This window comes from Saccoglossus kowalevskii, chromosome 22 (assembly GCF_978046115.1).
Source record: "Saccoglossus kowalevskii chromosome 22, keSacKowa6.1, whole genome shotgun sequence".
NCBI lineage: Eukaryota > Metazoa > Hemichordata > Enteropneusta > Harrimaniidae > Saccoglossus > Saccoglossus kowalevskii.
In genome coordinates this window covers 29,475,239-29,495,951 of record NC_140662.1, presented here as the reverse complement: position 1 = coordinate 29,495,951, position 20,713 = coordinate 29,475,239, and the positions used below count along the sequence as shown (strand labels likewise).

The 20,713-nt window shown below is 36.8% G+C and overlaps 1 protein-coding gene across 1 annotated transcript in view; it reads left to right on the top strand.

Annotated features, from left to right (window-relative positions):
- Window positions 1-20,713, top strand: part of LOC102801335 (krev interaction trapped protein 1-like) — a 36,545-nt gene that overhangs the window by 9,201 nt on the left and 6,631 nt on the right. The window contains exons 4-14 of the mRNA XM_085495948.1: window positions 654-794; window positions 6,895-6,957; window positions 9,397-9,490; window positions 10,240-10,347; window positions 12,434-12,532; window positions 12,651-12,714; window positions 14,145-14,296; window positions 15,764-15,880; window positions 16,669-16,718; window positions 18,962-19,097; window positions 19,810-19,974. Of these exons, the coding sequence (XP_085352074.1) occupies window positions 654-794; window positions 6,895-6,957; window positions 9,397-9,490; window positions 10,240-10,347; window positions 12,434-12,532; window positions 12,651-12,714; window positions 14,145-14,296; window positions 15,764-15,880; window positions 16,669-16,718; window positions 18,962-19,097; window positions 19,810-19,974 (1,189 nt within the window). The remainder of the gene's footprint in view (window positions 1-653; window positions 795-6,894; window positions 6,958-9,396; window positions 9,491-10,239; window positions 10,348-12,433; window positions 12,533-12,650; window positions 12,715-14,144; window positions 14,297-15,763; window positions 15,881-16,668; window positions 16,719-18,961; window positions 19,098-19,809; window positions 19,975-20,713) is intronic.

Genomic DNA, 20,713 nt, shown 5'->3' with positions numbered 1-20,713 from the left:
GTTCTTTTAGAGTGGGTTCCGTTGTTACGGAGCGGGTCAGACTTTGGTTACTGACCTGGCCTGGATGACTGCAGGGATTCCTGCGCGAAGTCGATAGAGTAGTCTCTTCTACAGATTTGTGCGGAAAAGTTTCTCCCATCAGCGCTCCTTTTTTTTGTGCCAGGCAACATTCCTGGACATTGATTGTCACTGTTGTCTCTCCTGACATTTTTCTTGTATGTGCAAATTGCAAGTGCTGACACCTAGGGCATTTTTGCCAAACTGCAGAACTGTTTCGGCCTCTTTTCTTTTCTTTGGAATGCTAGTTACCCCAGAATTTGGGTTTGGGTCTAGCGTCCTTGGGCATGCCGACCCTGTCACCCTATCAGCAGTTGCTTTTGTTATGGGGACGACACTGGCAAGGTAAAACACCGTTTGTCTTAGTCTTAACTAGGTGGCGGTCGTAAGTAGGGAATATTGTCCCGAGCTGGGACACCCTTTATTGTTTCTGTTTTTGCTCAGAAACCACCATCTCTCGGCGTCTGACTACAGTTCAAAATAGTTATTTTGACTGACCAAAGTCTATAGTGGTTATGAACTATGTGAATAGGCAGGTTGAAAACCCTCTGTCTAATTTCATGTTACAACTATAATCATGTGTTTGTTATTTTCAGTAAAAGTTGGGTTGATGAATTCCCTCTACATAGTGCAGCCCTGGAAGGAGATATACCACGAATAAAACAACTACTATCTGATGGTTATAATCCTCACCAACAAGACAAAGAATCATGGACACCAATACATTACAGTTGTTGGTATGTATGGAAATTCAATACATTGTTCATTTTCATTGTTTCCTGCAGATATTGATGGCTTGTATCTTACTTTGATTTCTATGTCACCAGATCAGCTATACTGTAAACTGTTTTAATTTTGCGAGTAACAACATTTATGAGTCTGTGAACATCCCAAAACATTGTACATGTAGCAATGACGATTTCTTTGTGGTCCTACAGTGAGTGAAGTCTCAGTGACTTTCCCAAAACATTGTACATGTAGCAAGGACGATTTCTTTGTGGTCCTACAGTGAGTGAAGTCTCAGTGACTTTCCCAAAACATTGTACATGTAGCAATGATGATTTCTTTGTGGTCCTACAGTGAGTGAAGTCTCAGTGACTTTCCCAAAACATTGTACATGTAGCAATGACGATTTCTTTGTGGTCCTACAGTGAGTGAAGTCTCAGTGACTTTCCCAAAACATTGTACATGTAGCAATGACAATTTCTTTGTGGTCCTACAGTGAGTGAAGTCTCAGTGACTTTCCCAAAACATTGTACATGTAGCAATGACAATTTCTTTGTGGTCCTACAGTGAGTGAAGTCTCAGTGACTTTCCCAACATTTTGTCATCACAATTCACAAATCCCGCAAGTTTTGAACAGTGACAATTTCTCTGTGGTCCTACAACATGGAGTCTCAGTGACTTTCGCAAAATTTTGTTTTCACAAATGCTGCACGATCCTGAAATCGTGAATATTTCTAGCAGCGAAAATTAAATAGTTTAAAGTATATTGTAAGTACACATACCATGTATGCATGTGAGTACACATACCATGTATGCATGTAAGTACACATACCATGTATGCATGTAAGTACACATACCATGTATGAATGTAAGTACACATACCATGTATGCAGGTGAGTACACATATCATGTATGCATGTAAGTACACATACCATGTATGCATGTAAGTATACATACCATGTATGCATGTAAGTACACATACCATGTATGCATGTAAGTACACATACCATGTATGCATGTAAGTACACATACCATGTATGCATGCGAGTACACATACTATGTATGCATGCGAGTACACATAACATGTATGCATGTGAGTACACATACCATGTATGCATGTGAGTACACATACCATGTATGAATGTAAGTACACATACCATGTATGCATGTAAGTACACATACTATGTATGCATGTAAGTACACATACCATGTATGCATATAAGTACACATACCACGTATACATGTCAGTACACATACCATGTATGCATGCGAGTACACATACTATATGCATGTAAGTACACATACCATGTATGCATGTAAGTACACATACCATGTATGCATGTAAGTACACATACCACGTATGCATATCAGTACACATACCATGTATGCATGCGAGTACACATACCATGTATGCATGTGAGTACACATACCATGTATGCATGTAAGTACACATACCATGTATGCATGTAAGTACACATACCATGTATGAATGTAAGTACACATACCATGTATGAATGTAAGTACACATACCATGTATGCATGTGAGTACACATACCATGTATGAATGTAAGTACACATACCATGTATGCATGTAAGTACACATACCATGTATGCATGTAAGTACACATACCATGTATGCAGGTGAGTACACATACCATGTATGCATGTAAGTACACATACCATGTATGCATGTAAGTACACATACCATGTATGAATGTAAGTACACATACCATGTATGAATGTAAGTACACATACCATGTATGCATGTGAGTACACATACCATGTATGAATGTAAGTACACATACCATGTATGCATGTAAGTACACATACCATGTATGAATGTAAGTACACATACCATGTATGCATGTGAGTACACATACCATGTATGCAGGTGAGTACACATACCATGTATGAATGTAAGTACACATACCATGTATGCATGTATGTACACATACCATGTATGCATGTGAGTACACATACCATGTATGCATGTATGTACACATACCATGTATGCATGTAAGTACACATACCACGTATGCATGTAAGTACACATACCACGTATGCATGTAAGTACACATACCACGTATGCATGTAAGTACACATACCACGTATGCATGTAAGTACACATACCACGTATGCATGCGAGTACACATACCACGTATGCATGCGAGTACACATACTATGTATGCATGCGAGTACACATACCATGTATGCATGTGAGTACACATACCATGTATGCATGTAAGTACACATACCATGTATGCATGTAAGTACACATACCATGTATGTACACATACCATGTATGCATGTGAGTACACATACCATGTATGCAGGTGAGTACACATACCATGTATGCATGTAAGTACACATACCACGTATGCATGTAAGTACACATACCATGTATGCATGTAAGTACACATACCACGTATGCATGCGAGTACACATACCACGTATGCATGCGAGTGCATGTGAGTACACATACCATGTATGCATGTGAGTACACATACCATGTATGCAGGTGAGTACACATACCATGTATGCAGGTGAGTACACATACCATGTATGCATGTAAGTACACATACCATGTATGCATGTAAGTACACATACCATGTATGCATGTAAGTACACATACCACGTATGCATGTAAGTACACATACCATGTATGCATGTAAGTACACATACCACGTATGCATGTAAGTACACATACCACGTATGCATGTAAGTACACATACCACGTATGCATGTAAGTACACATACCATGTATGCATGTAAGTACACATACCACGTATGCATGCGAGTACACATACCACGTATGCATGCGAGTGCATGTGAGTACACATACCATGTATGCATGTGAGTACACATACCATGTATGAATGTAAGTACACATACCACGTATGCATGTAAGTACACATACCATGTATGCATGTAAGTACACATACCACGTATGCATGCGAGTACACATACCACGTATGCATGCGAGTACACATACTATGTATGCATGTGAGTACACATACCATGTATGCAGGTGAGTACACATATCATGTATGCATGTAAGTACACATACCATGTATGCATGTAAGTATACATACCATGTATGCATGTAAGTACACATACCATGTATGCATGTAAGTACACATACCATGTATGCATGTAAGTACACATACCATGTATGCATGCGAGTACACATACTATGTATGCATGCGAGTACACATACCATGTATGCATGTGAGTACACATACCATGTATGCATGTGAGTACACATACCATGTATGCATGTGAGTACACATACCATGTATGCATGTAAGTACACATACTATGTATGCATGTAAGTACACATACCATGTATGCATGTAAGTACACATACCACGTATACATGTCAGTACACATACCATGTATGCATGCGAGTACACATACTATATGCATGTAAGTACACATACCATGTATGCATGTAAGTACACATACCATGTATGCATGTAAGTACACATACCACGTATGCATGTCAGTACACATACCATGTATGCATGCGAGTACACATACTATGTATGCATGTGAGTACACATACCATGTATGCATGTAAGTACACATACCATGTATGCATGTAAGTACACATACCACGTATGCATGTCAGTACACATACCATGTATGCATGCGAGTACACATACTATGTATGCATGTGAGTACACATACCACGTATGCATGTAAGTACACATACCATGTATGCATGCGAGTACACATACCATGTATGCATGTAAGTACACATACCATGTATGCATGTAAGTACACATACCATGTATGAATGTAAGTACACATACATGTATGCAGGTGAGTACACATACCATGTATGAATGTAAGTACACATACCATGTATGCATGTAAGTACACATACTACGTATGCATGTAAGTACACATACCACGTATGCATGTAAGTACACATACCACGTATACATGTCAGTACACATACCATGTATGCATGCGAGTACACATACTATATGCATGTAAGTACACATACCATGTATGCATGTAAGTACACATACCATGTATGCATGTAAGTACACATACCACGTATGCATGTCAGTACACATACCATGTATGCATGCGAGTACACATACTATGTATGCATGTGAGTACACATACCACGTATGCATGTAAGTACACATACCATGTATGCATGCGAGTACACATACCATATATGCATGTAAGTACACATACCATGTATGCATGTAAGTACACATACCATGTATGCATGTAAGTACACATACCATGTATGAATGTAAGTACACATACATGTATGCAGGTGAGTACACATACCATGTATGAATGTAAGTACACATACCATGTATGCATGTAAGTACACATACTACGTATGCATGTAAGTACACATACCACGTATGCATGTAAGTACACATACCACGTATGCATGTAAGTACACATACCACGTATGCATGTAAGTACACATACCACGTATGAATGTAAGTACACATACCATGTATGCATGTAAGTACACATACCATGTATGCATGTAAGTACACATACCATGTATGCATGCGAGTATACATACCATGTATGCATGTAAGTACACATATCATGTATGCATGTAAGTACACATACCATGTATGCATGTAAGTACACATACCACGTATGCATGTAAGTACACATACCACGTATGAATGTAAGTACACATACCACGTATGCATGTAAGTACACATACCATGTATGCATGTAAGTACACATACCACGTATGCATGTGAGTACACATACCACGTATGCATGTGAGTACACATACCATGTATGCATGTAAGTACACATACCATGTATGAATGTGAGTACACATACCATGTATGCATGTGAGTACACATACCATGTATGCATGTGATTACACATACCATGTATGAATGTGAGTACACATACCATATATTAGTTATTAAATTAATAATAATAATAATAATGAATTTATTGCATCCTTAGAAATAATTTCCATTGGTTGACAGCAATAAAATGTTAGTAATAAAGTACAATACATATATAACTAAAGTAAAATGTCAGTTATTGTTATTTCTGATTTCAAATATTTTGTATAAGTATTCACCAACTTGTCTTATTAGTACGTCTTCTCTTGAACTCATAATATATTTAAATATCTGGTCATCACTTTTCAATTCTTCTGGAATACTGATATTATTAAATAGCTTTTGTCTTTCTTTTTGGTACCTAAGACATTCCATGAAGAAATGTTCTTCATTTTCAATTTTGATCTGGGAACATTGCTTACAGATTCTGTCTTCTAAAGGTATTTTGGATTGGGTATGTCTACCCTTCTCTATTTCTAATACATGACTGCTTATTCTGAAACGAGTCAATAAGATTTTATGTTTCAGATTACATAAAAGCAAATATGGTTCAAAAGTGTACGAGTCTTTAAACTTTATATACGTTCTCAGTTTTCTATTATCATTTGTTACACTCAACTTTCAGAACTCTACATACCTTTGTTGGATGTTTTTTTGTATGTTTTTTATTTTACTGTGTGGTAATTTTTGAGGTACATGTAAGACAGACAAGGACAAGTTTGTAATATTTTCGGAGACCATGTTTTTTACTGCTGTAAACCAATTTAAATTTTGTTGTTTTTGTTCTTCAAAGGCTTGTTTTGTAATATTACTGTCTGGTAAAGCACTAATACAATACCAGTATTTAATAAGATTTTCCTGAATATCTATAAGTAATGGGAATTTACCAAGTTCAGCTCTGCATGCTGCATTTGAGGAGAATTTACTCACACCTAGTATTTTTTTGCAGAATTTCAAATGTAACTGTTCAATTGGTGTTTTGTCCCATCTGTTATTGTCTAGTATGTCATGTCCCCAAGTTGTTGATCCATATAACAAAATTGGTTTAATACATATCTGAAAAAGGTGCATAAATGTTCTACAGTCAGTCTCTCTTGGCATTGCTTTCAACAGTGCATACATTGCTCTAGTAGCTTTGTCTGCTAAATGTTGTCTTGTTTCTTGGAACTTTCCAGTTGATTGTAAAGTTATACCTAAATAAATAGAAGAAATATGACCTTGTCTGAAGGTATGTAATAAATGAACTATATTGTTATTATAGGTATGGTAAAAGTGAAACAGTTAAAGTAATATTACAACAAGGAAGATGCTCACCAACTGTAGAGTAAGTAATATTTATTAGTCATAATTTTTGACAAAATTGGTCATAAATCGCATGACAATGTTCATTAGTTTATTATGTACAATCATGAAGCTAATATCTCATGGTACAATGAAATAGCATTATTTTGTGTATTACAGTTAAGCTTTTTGAGAAACGTGTCCTAATATTTCTTGAAAATTGTTATTTTTAAAACAATTCCATAGAACACATTGTTAGAGAAAAATGCATTTTTGACACTTTTTAAAACCAAGATTTTTTAAATAATTCAGAATAACAAAATAAAGTACTCCATCATTAACAATATATGATTTTGTCAGCCCATGTCACCAGGCTAGATTTTGAGATATTGCATAATATCACTACCATAGGAACCTGAGGTAAAAGTGTTATAATAGTGTCAAAATGGAGACTTTCCACTAAAATACAACCATCAATTTCTTGAAAAAGGGCTGGTGACCCCTGACTTTTTAGCTCTGCTGTCGACAAAGTCGACACAGCGGAGCTGTTCATATTACTGATTGCCCGTCGTCGTCAACTTTACAATTTCAACTTCTTCTTCTAAAACTGCAAGTCAGAATGTTTTCAAATTTGTACCTTGGATGGTTCTTTCTCAGATTTGTTCATTTCATGTCAAAATCTCAAATTCTCTATTTTTGGTGAATATTTTTGTCATTTTTGGTAAAAAGTGATATTTTCAACTTCTTGTTAAAAACCGTTTGTTAAAAACCGCAAGTCTGATTGCTTTGACATTACATATATAGGTACTACATGTGGACCTTTTTCAGATTTGTTCATTTTGTGATGATATCTTCAATTCTCTAATTTTGGTAAATATTTTTGTCATTTTTGGTAAAAAGTGATATTTTTGACTTCTTGTTAAAAACCGCAAGTCCAATTGCTTTGATATTACATATATAGGTACTACATGTGGACCTCTCTCAGATTTGTTCATTTCATGATGATATCTTCAATTCTCTAATTTTGATGAATATTTTTGTCATTTTTGGTAAAAAGTGATATTTTTGAATTCTTGTTGAAAACAGCAAGTCCCATTGATTTGAGCCTATACATATTGTTCATTTTCTAATGATATCTTCTGTTCTTTAATTGAAATGTGAATTGCTAACAGCGTAGCTATCTCAGCCGACAGGCTGCTTGTTTGCTTCATTTGTGTACGTACGCTCAGTTATTATCTGCCTTCAAATATGCTAATTTTACCCAGGTAGGTCTTATATCCACTACAATATCCTTGCTTGTCATTTATAACTTCTATTTAACAAGCTGATTGGTGATCCGCCCCACTAATTAACAAGCTGATAAGCTGATTGGTGATCCGCCCCACTAATTAACAAGCTGATAAGCTGATTGGTGATCCGCCCCACTAATTAACAAGCTGATAGGCTGATTGGTGATCCGCCCCACTAATTAACAAGCTGATAAGCTGATTGGTGATCCGCCCCACTAATTAACAAGCTGATAAGCTGATTGGTGATCCGCCCCACTAATTAACAAGCTGATAGGCTGATTGGTGATCCGCCCCACTAATTAACAAGCTGATAAGCTGATTGGTAATCCGCCCCACTAATTAACAAGCTGATAAGCTGATTGGTGATCCGCCCCACTAATTAACAAGCTGATAAGCTGATTGGTAATCCGCCCCACTAATTAACAAGCTGATAGGCTGATTGGTGATCCGCCCCACTAAAAAAAATAACTTTTCAGGTGTTGCCATGGTAGTGACTCGAAAAACAAAATAGTAACTTTAGGCACACACTCAAGCAAATTAGAATGAGATTTTGAATCAAAGATTTGTATGAGGATACATTTGCACGAAGCTACAATCAAATTATTTTTTTTTTAAATTTGTCCACTTTTCTAGAGTGCAAGTGTGACCTGCTTGTCAGTTTGACAAATATTGGCCCAGTTTCGCTTTCCCCACCCCCCAAAAGTTAAAAAACCAGTCCTGGCAAATGTTTCCCCACTTAAGCTGAGTAGAATAAGATATGGTTTTTAACCAAGATTTGTAGGAGGAGATACATTTGACATGTTTTTTGGCTGCTGTCATGGTGGCAGTGGGCCAAGAATTTTTTTTTCAATTTTATCGTCTAACTAAAGTGGAGGTATGACCTGCCTGCCAGAAGAATTAATATGTGAAGATGCCACTCACAGATACATACACACACCCACACACAAGTGATTATAAGGGCAATCCTAGCAGCAGATCACCAATAAATAACTTTTTAGGGCATGACATTTTAATCTCACTTGTTTGAAATGTATGTTTCCAATATATTCACTATAATCTGTTCAGGCAATTATGTTAGTATTCAGTTGTCTGAATGGTAATTATTCTTGGTTATAGCACTACTTTTTGTGTCAAACCATACTTACATTTACACTATGCAATTAAATTCAATTAATTTTATTGTTGTTTTATAGAAATGAGAACGGTTCAACACCACTTCACTTTGCAGCAATGAGAGGATATCCCAAGGTAGTTCAACTGTTACTGGCACACCAAGAGATAGATAAGGTATACATAAATAAAAAGTCATACATGCATAGGCTTGTTACTAAGTTTAATTTATTATTCTAATACTTTTGTTTATATATGCCAGGCAGTGTGTCTAATAAGTCATTTTTATGCGTCACTGACATAAACCAAATGACGCAACATTAAATAGTGATATTGACGTCTTATTGACGCAATCAAAAAACCTAATTCATATAAAAATTTACTTATCTAAAAATGTTTTGGTAACATTAAAACATTTCGTAATTTTGAAAATAAGACATGAATTTTTAGACTAAATTGTACATGAACAGGACTAGATGCCACACTACCATAACTGACAAAAGAGAGATACTTAACTATTCTATTGACCTCTAAGCTTTGTTGCCATGTTGCTATGCATCATTGAAATCCAAATTTGTTACGACCCTCAAAAATTAACAAACCACTGACGTCATATTTGATATGGGTCTCAGGCCATATAAATCCGATTGTGACACTTTAGCTAATCTCAACCAACAAGATTCACTGATTTCATCCTAAACAAATAGACAATCCTGTCTGATTTGTAAGAGACTCAACTCTTGCTTCTATGGTTACAATCCAATTATTAATGTTATTTTTTGTTCAATGCTAGTGAGTCACAGTCATTATAATGCATCAAACAAGCTTTGTGCACATGTCACTCATTTTAAAGTTTAGGAATCTGTGTACTGCAAACAAGCTTACAATATAGCATTCATTCTTTTAATTATTTTGTTACTATCTAGGGAGCTCTAGACAAGGATGGTAAAACTCCCTTACATCTGTGTGAAGAATGCCGACAAAATGAATGGGAAGCTGTCTCCAAACTACTGAGGGATGCTATGAGGAGGCCGGTAAGTAAATGATGAATGGATGAAGAGACTGGTGGGTAAATCCTGGATGGTGTGAGGTTATTGGTGGGTAAGTCCTGGATGGATGAGGAGACTGGTGGGTAAGTCCTAGATGGATGAGGGGCTGGTGGGTAAATCATGGATGGTGTGAGGTTATTGGTGGGTAAGTCCTGAATGGATGAGGAGACTGGTGGGGTAAGTCCTAGATGGATGAGGAGACTGGTGGGTAAGTCCTGGATGGATGAGGGGCTGGTGGGTAAATCATGGATGGTGTGAGGTTATTGGTGGGTAAGTCCTGGATGGATGAGGAGACTGGTGGGTAAGGTTTGGATGGATGAGGGGCTGGTGGGTAAATCATGGATGGTGTGAGGTTATTGGTGGGTAAGTCCTGAATGGATGAGGAGACTGGTGGGGTAAGTCCTAGATGGACGAGGAGACTGGTGGGTAAGTTCTAGATGGATGAGGAGACTGGTGGGTAAGTCCTAGATAGATGAAGAGACTGGTGGGTAACTCGTAGATGGAAGAGAATACTGATGAGTAACTCCTGGATGGATGAGGAGACTGGTGGGTAAGTCCTAGATGGATGAGGAGACTGGTGGGGTAAGTCCTAGATGGATGAGGGGCTGGTGGGTAAGTCCTTGATGGTATAAAGAGACTGGTGGGTAAGTCCTGGATTATATGAAGAGACTGGTGGGTAAGTCCTGGATGGTATGAAAAGACTGGTGGGTAAGTCCTGGATGGTATGAAGAGACTGGTGGGTAAATCCTCGATGGTATGAAGAGACTGGTGGGCAATTCCTGGATGGTATGAGGATACTGATGAGTAACTCCTGGATGGATGAGGAGACTGGTGGGTAAGTCCTCGATGGATGAGGAGACTGGTGGGTAAGTCCTGGATGAATGAGGAGACTGGTGGGTAAGTTCTAGATGCACGAGGAGTCTGGTGGGTAAGTCCTAGATGGATGAAGAGACTGGTGGGTAAGTCCTAGATGAATAAGGATACTGATGAGTAACTCCTGGATGGATGAGGAGACTGGTGGGTAAGTCCTGCATGGATGAGAAGACTGGTCAGTTATTCCTGGATGGTATGAGGAGTCTGGTGAGTAAGTCCTGGATGGTATTAGACAACTGGTGAGTAACTCCTTGATGGTATGAAGAGACTGGTGGGTAAGTCCTGGATTATATGAAGAGACTGGTGGGTAAGTCCTGGATGGTATGAAGAGACTGGTGGGTAAGTCCTGGATGGTATGAAGAGACTGGTGGGTAAATCCTCGATGGTATGAAGAGACTGGTGGGCAAGTCCTGGATGGTATGAAGAGACTGGTGGGTAAGTCCTGGATGAATGAAAACTTGTGGGTAAGTCCTAGATGGTATGAAGAGACTGGTGGGTAACTCCTCGATGGCATGAAAAGACTGGTGGGTAAGTCCTGGATGAATGAGGCAACTGATGGGTAAGTTCTGGATAGTATGAGGCAACTGATGGGTAAGTTGTGGATAGTATGAGGCAACTGATGGGTAAGTTCTGGATGGTATGAGGCAACTGATGGGTAAGTTCTGGATGGTATGAGGCAACTGATGGGTAAGTTCTGGATGGTATGAGGCAACTGATGGGTAAGTTCTGGATGAATGAGGCAACTGATGGGTAAGTTCTGAATGGTATGAGGCAACTGATGGGTAAGTTCTGGATGGTATGAGGCAACTGATGGGTAAGTTCTGGATGGTATGAGGCAACTGATGGGTAAGTTCTGGATGAATGAGGCAACTGATGGGTAAGTTCTGGATGGTATGAGGCAACTGATGGGTAAGTTCTGGATGGTATGAGGCAACTGATGGGTAAGTTCTGGATGGTATGAGGCAACTGATGGGTAAGTTCTGGATGAATGAGGCAACTGATGGGTAAGTTCTGGATGGTATGAGGCAACTGATGGGTAAGTTCTGGATGGTATGAGGCAACTGATGGGTAAGTTCTGGATGGTATGAGGCAACTGATGGGTAAGTTCTGGATGGTATGAGGCAACTGATGGGTAAGCTCTGGGTGGATTCTGGATGCTAAACTTATTTTCTAACCCCTAACTTACCTTACTTCGTAGGCTCCCAAGATAGATGTTCATTTACTGGATCTGGATAGTTCTCATGTCGTCCTGGATTTAGTCTCTGGGAATAATACAACAGTCCATCAATTACTCAGGGTAAGGGTTCTTTTAATTGAATACTGCATCCCATTATTGCTTGGTGAAGTCACTGATGCAGTATTATTTGTATCATATCATATAAGCATGATGTTTTTTCTTTCTGTTATCACCATAGCAACTTGATTTACCCAATGGTTGTGAACATCTCTTTGCAATATGGATCGCTTCAAAGAATTTACGTAAGTTATTAATCATACTCTACAAGTCTGGGGACCTTTTTTATCATCAAACTTTGCCACTGACAGGTACGAGACTGGGTCACTTGCTAGTACCAGATTTTTCTGATGGTTTCCAGACTAGGGTTTTTTTGCTAGTACCAGTTTGCCAATAATGTGTTCCAGACTAGGGTCACTTGTTATTACCAGACTTTGCCAATGTCGGTTACCAGACTGGGTCACTTGTTATTACCAGACTTTGCCAATGTCGGTTACCAGACTGGGTCACTTGTTATTACCAGACCTTGCCAATGTTCACTTACTAGTACCAGACTTTGACAGTTACAGGTATCAGACTTTATTGTTGAGGGTACACCCATCTTCATTATCAACATCTCCGGACAAGTACCTTGAATTTATTCATGGTTGAGTCATACAATATACACTGATGAGTATACAGGGCACTTGCACATTCCAACTAACTAACATTTGTCTCCTCAATAATTGCAAAAACTCAAAATACTCAAAATTGAAATATATTTTATGTCTTTTAGTATATAACAACTACTTTCCTGTCATATATCTCAACATACTTCTGTATAATAATATTTCGCCTTAACCTAAGGAGTGCATGTTTTTACAATAGAACATAAGGGGTCTTTATTTTAATAACTGTAATTGGTTGTTGCATGTATTCATTGCACATTGGCTCCCTAGTTTACTCCTTGCTTGCTCACTGTGTGCATTTAGAATTACAATTAAGGTCCTCACATAAACCAGTGATGGAAGTCAGGGAATGGGAAAACACCATATCACAGTATTCATATCATAAACCAGAACGACAAAAACCATATCTGTTCTTGAGAAGAAATGCTTTAATTCCATTGAAGCTTGAATTGAAGGTAGGTGATAAATGGTTACTGGCCTTCTCATCAAAGATGTGCTGGCATTATACATACTGGCATGGACAGTTAAAGATGTGCTGGCATTATACATACTGGCATGGACAGTTAAAGATGTGCTGGCATTATACATACTGGCATGGACAGTTAAAGATGTGCTGGCATTATACATACTGGCATGGACAGTTAAAGATGTGCTGGCATTATACATACTGGCATGGACAGTTAAAGATGTGCTGGCATTATACATACTGGCATGGACAGTTAAAGATGTGCTGGCATTATACATACTGGCATGGACAGTTAAAGATGTGCTGGCATTATACATACTGGCATGGACAGTTTAAAAAATTCATTTGTTTTATCAAATACCAAAACTGCTGTATGAAGTAAGTTGTTTTCATAATACAACACATCTTTGTTGTGAAGGTTTATTAAATAATGCATGAATGACTGAAATAATAGGTTTATAACCTGTTATTGTATGGTGTAATGGGTTTATAACCCATGAATGACATTAAGCAGACTATCTTTTTAATTAATATTATTCAGATTTACAAATGAGAGCGGAACATAAGCCTTTACTTCACATGAAATCATGGGACATTATTGTTAAACAATTAACTAACTACAAACCTGAGGCTGAGAAGCCACGATTGTATTTACGACGAGATGCTAGGTTAGCCTTATCGGTTGAAAATAAGGTATGTTTGGGATATAGTTTGGGAACACTTTAAATGTTGCACATTTCCTTCCACTAATATCAAAAATAAAGTAAAATTAGTCATTCCTAATAACATACCACTATGATTACAACTGTCAATGCAGTATAATATTTTTTCCATAGTAGTAGGTCTTTTTAATTAAGATCGTATAAAGAACTACAAATTTTCTCATGCCTTCCTCCACTATGTAGTTCAAGGAGGGGCTGCTCTTTTCTTCAATGAGTTAACCATCAAATTTGCATATCCTCATTTCAGATTTGTACATTTTCATTTCTATCTTGCATATTGCAACTTCAAATTTGCATATCCTAAATTCAGATTTGCATATTCTAAATTCAAATTGGCAATACTTCTTTTGCATCTATTATTCATAACTTTTTGTTGAATGATTCACTTTCTTTTGTTTAAGTTTTAACTTTTTCTGATAAATGCACCAGACTACATTTGTACATTGCTGAGCATCGCAGGTGCATATGTTCATATTTCAAGCATTTGGTGTATTTTTATTTCATGTCATGTCTTATGCATGTGGATGTCATGTCCTGTGTGTGTAGATGTCATGTCCTATGTGTGTGGATGTCATGTCCTGTGTGTGTATATGTCATGTCCTCTGTGTGTAGATGTCATGTCCTATGTATGTATGTCATGTCCTATGTGTGTAGATGTCATGTCCTATGTGTGTAGATGTCATGTCCTATGTGTGTAGATGTCATGTCCTATGTGTGTAGATGTCATGTCCTATGTGTGTAGATGTCATGTCCTATGTGTGTAGATGTCATGTCCTATGTGTGTATATGTCATGTCCTATGTGTGTATGTCATGTCCTGTGTGTGTTTTATATTATCACCTTGCCTTACTAATACCATGGATGGGATTTATTTGCTTTTATTTTTATTTTTTTGTTTTAAATCATATGGTACTAACTTGTTTAAAGTGAACCCAAAACTTACAAAAGTAACTAAATGTTGCCATTAAGTTATCTTTTAGATACAAAGTTCTTCTTGCTTAGCTGTGTATTTATGTGGGCACACATGAGCTGTCAACCAAAATCAGTAGTTGTGGCATTCATGATTGTTGGAAGAAAAATCAATCACAACAGAATTTGCTCCGTACTTGACATCTGATCTGAATATTTTGTGAATACTGTAATTGTTGCATGCTACAAACAAAATATACTCTATTGCAGCTTTAAGACAGTGGCATCATCAAAAATACTCTTTGATCAACAAATTGCATAAATTTCTGATGAAATCAATGGTTTGCAACATCTTGTGATGTGTTCATTCAGTCAGAACTAGTTATAACTTTCTCTTCCTGTAGCATGTCCTACCCTTGAATGCCTATCACCCCTCTATACATAATAGTATAGTCTATATGTGTTTGAAAAGCAGTAAGTGATCACTGCTGATTATGCATAAAGTTAAGTGGTTTTTGAATTTTTAACAGGTTAAGGATCCTCAGGCTATAAAATTGCTATTTGATGAGTGCCTAGTAAATGTGTTAAAGTCAATGTACCCAGCTACAGATGAAGATGCAATATCTTTAGCAGCAATATTGATGCAGGTCAGTGTGAACTGAGTTTTAGATTTGCATAAGGCATTGCATTGTGGGAATTTTAGTTAAATTCAATATTCTTTTCTACTAAGCATGTTACTGAGCAGATGACAATGCATTGTGGGAGTTTGAGTTGAATTGAAGTACATGTTAAAGAGTAATGCATTGTGGGATAGTTTGACATTTTCAACCAAGTTTCACTGCACCCAACAATTATCATTCATTCTCTGCATCCCAATTCCCAAATTATCGTCAGACGCGATGTAGTCTATTTAATAACCTAGCAAAAGAGCACAGGTAGACATGCAACCCGGAAGAAGTCAGCGGCATATTTTGAACAGTTTTTTAAAGATAGCGGAGTGAATGTGGGTGGCGAGAAAAACTATTTAAAATGGCTGAGAAACATGGATTTCCAGTTGAAAAAAATGATTTTTAAAATATGATCTTGTCATAGTTTTTCAACTTCCAAAATATCCGCAAAAATATGTAAATATTACGCTATAGCCAAAGATAATTTGCATGCTCGTTATTCTTGCTTAGGTAGAATAGTGTGTAAATTTTCAGAGGCTGGTATGAAAGATGATGGCAGTTTTATTCCAGGGGATTTTTTATGTTGCGAGCTGGAAACAATGATGTTCTGTGCACTGCGACTCTGCGTGTTTGGAACACTCAAAATCTGTCCTACCTTCCGGTTTGTTGACTCCAGGTAATACGATATCCACAACTGCACAAATGATGAACATGCAAATGCAATCAATTAAGGAACCCCCAAATGAATAGATAATGTTTGTTTTCAGATCATTTATGGAGATTATGATTCTAAGAAACACAAATCAGGTTTTTTAAAGTAAGTTTATATTATGAATATATTTGACTATCAGTGATTTTGATTGTTTTGCTCTAACTTTCTAGCACACTAGTTTTTGCTCTTTAACTCCCTAGTACACTAGTTTTTGCTCTTTAACTTCTTAGCACACTAGTTTTTGCTCTTTAACTTCTTAGCACACTAGTTTTTGCTCTTTAACTCCCTAGCACATTAGTTTTTGCTCTTTAACTTCCTAGCACACTAGTTTTTGCTCTTTAACTCCCTAGTACACTAGTTTTTGCTCTTTAACTTCTTAGCACACTAGTTTTTGCTCTTTAACTCCCTAGCACATTAGTTTTTGCTCTTTAACTTCCTAGTACACTAGTTTTTGCTCTTTAACTTCCTAGCGCACTAGTTTTTGCTCTTTAATTCCCTAGTACGCTAGTGTTTGCTCTTGAACTCCTTAGCACACTAGTTTTTGCTCTTGTACTTTTTAGCACACTCGTTTTTACTCTTTAACTACCTAGCACACTAGTTTTTGCTCTTTAACTACCTAGCACACTAGTTTTTGCTCTTTAACTACCTAGCACACTAGTTTTTGCTCTTTAACTTCTTAGCACACTAGTTTTTGCTCTTGAACTCCCTAGCACATTAGGTTTTGGTGAAATTCCATGCATATTAATTACCTAATTTGCATGATAATAAGCCAATTTTTAGCTGTTTTATTACTGTTCCATTGATATCTAAAGAACCACTCATTGGATTTTGATGAAACTTGGTATATAGATGCTCTGAACTTGTGCGCAGGTTTGATTAGTTTTTGGTAACAATCCATGCATATTAATTACTTAATTTGCATGATAATTAGCTAATTTTTAGCTGTTCCCTGACTGTTCCACTGATATCTAAACAACCACTCATTGGATTTTGATGGAACTTGGTACATAGATGCTCTGAACTAATGCTAGGTTTTGATTAGTTTTTGGTAAAAATTACCTAATTACTAATTACCTAATTTGCATAATGATTAATGAATTTTTGGTTTTTCCACCGATCAAGTTCTAATCATCACATTTCAATGAAACTTTGTACATAGATGTCATAGGACACTGCACAGACCTGATAGTTTTTAGGGTAATATCAGTGCATATTAATTACCTAATTTGCATAATTAGTTAATTTTCAGCTTTTTCACAGATATCTCAAGTACTAATCATCACGTTTCAATGAAACTTGGTACATAGATCTTTCAGGACTATCCAAAGACCTGATTAGTTTTAGGGTAAATAATTGGGCATATTAAATACCTAATTTGCATAATTAATTAATTAATTTTCAGCTTTCACACTGATTTCTCAAGTACTAATCATCACGTTTCAATGAAACTTTGTACATGGATGCTGTGGGACAATAGACTGAATAATTGTGGGTTAAAATCTGTACATATTAATTACTAATTTGCATAATTAACCACTTTTAAGCTATCACACTGATATCTAAAGTACTAATTATTCCATTTCAATGAAACTTGGTACAAAGATGCTCTAGGACAATGTACAAACCAGATTAGTTTGGGGTTAAAATCTGTTTATTTTAATTCCCTAATTAGCATAATAATTCATAATTTTTTTTGGTTCCAATCAGTTTTACACTCAAATCTGTTCATATTATAATTTTCTGATTTGCATTATTAGTTTTCAGCTTTTCCATCACTATCTCAATCAAGTACAAGTAATTTTGAATTATATTTAATGTGTCTCCAATACTCTCAGCACATGGGAATTCTTTCTAAGCTTTCTTTGATTCCTCTTTAACTTCCTAGCACACTAGCTTTTGCTTTTTAACTCTCTAGCACACTAGTTTTTGCTCTTTAACTTCCTAGTACACTAGTTTTTGCTCTTCAACTTCTTAGCACACTAGTTTTTGCTCTTCAACTTCTTAGCACACTAGTTTTTGCTCTTCGCTCCTTATTACACTAGTTTTTGTACTTTAAAGTCCTTAGCACGCTAGTTTTTACTCTTGAACATTCTAGCACACTAGTGTTTGGTCTTGAACTTCCTAGCACACTAGTTTTTGGTCTTGAACTCTCTAGCACACTAGTGTTTGGTCTTGAACTTCCTAGCACACTAGTTTTTGCTCTTGAACTCCCTAGCACACTAGTTTTTGCTCTTGAAATCCTTCGTACACTAGTTTTTGCTCTTGAACTCACTGGGTTAAACTTCTGATCTCTTTTAGTTTGCTAGCTATATCATTAGCATATTATTATTGTTTGGCTTTCTTTTTAGTAACATAAATCTGAGACATTTTATTCCTGCCATGAAGCTAATGAGAAGATCTCACAGTGGAAAGAGTATCAACTGGGCTCATAAAATAGCACAGCAACATAAAGTAATCACTGCCAAAGGAGTTAAAGACAACGTGGTAAGGAAAGACATGTGATACACTGTAAAGAGGAAAATATCTATTGGTTTCAGATTTAGTGAATTTAAAGTTGCAGGGATATTCACTAGGTTTTAAATTCACTAGTTACTGGAGAAAACATTATATTCTATTATTGACTTTGCATATTCCCTGGGTTTTCATATTGCATGATTAGCTGGCGCCAAAATAAGGAAAAATAACACACAGCTAAAGCTGTACACTCTATGCCAATATCTGTTACAATGGCTTGTAATAATGCTGTAAATGTTAATAAACTTGATCTTTAATGATTATTTGTGCTGTAGTATTAGTCACAATACATTCTCACCTGTCTGGAAGGCACGTTTGGAATAGAAATAAATAAAATACTGCTTTGTTTTTTGAAAGGTGTGTGTTAACTTTGGTGTTGTTGGTGTGTGTGTGTGTGTGTGTGTGTGTGTGTGTGTGTGTGTGTGTTAACTTTGGTGTTGTTGGTGTGTGTGTGTGTGTGTGTGGGTGTGTGTGTGTGTGTGTTAACTTTGGTGTTGTTGGAAATGTACATGTAATTATAGCATAAATTCTATTTATGTGTTGAGTCATATTGTTATTGCACTTTGTGTAGTGTTTAGACCATACATAGATAATATTTGCTATAATCTACTGTCCATTCTCTTAATATGCTCTACCATAAGAGGAAAATATCCTTAATCTATTGCACTTTATTTCTCTGTAGAAACTTCAGCTGATGTATTTGGACTATTGTAGAAATAATTTCCGTGCCTATGGATCAGCATTCTTCTTTGGCTTTGCTCCTCCTCCGCAGGGCGGAAGGAATCCTATACCTGTCCACATCGGAATAAATTCACTTGGATTACATCTTATACGAGATGAGACAAGGGTAAGTGTTTCAGATAGAACTGTAGAGGGCACTGTTTACATGGAATCAACTCACTTGGATTACATCTTGGACGAGATGAGACAAGGGTGTTTCAGATAGAACTATAGAGGGCACTGTTTACATGGAATCAACTCACTTGGATTACATCTTATACAAGATGAGACAAGGGTAAGTGTTTTAGATAGAACTGTAGAGGGCACTGTTTACATGGAATTAACTCACTTGGATTACATCTTATACGAGATGAGACAAGGGTAAGTGTTTCAGATAGAACTGTAGAGGGCACGGTTTACATGGAATTAACTCACTTGGATTACATCTTATACAAGATGAGACAAGGGTAAGTGTTTCAGATAGAACTGTAGAGGGCACTGTTTACATGGAATTAACTCACTTGGATTACATCTTATACAAGATGAGACAAGGGTAAGTGTTTTTGATAGAACTGTAGAGGGCACTGTTTACATGGAATTAACTCACTTGGATTACATCTTATACAAGATGAGACAAGGGTAAGTGTTTTAGATACAACTATAGAGGGCACTGTTTACATGGAATTAACTCACTTGGATTACATCTTATACAAGATGAGACAAGGTTAAGTGTTTTAGATAGAACTGTAGAGGGCACTGTTTACATGGAATCAACTTACTTGGATTACATCTTATACAAGATGAGACAAGGGTAAGTGTTTTAGATAGAACTATAGAGGGCACTATTTAAATGGAATCAACTCACT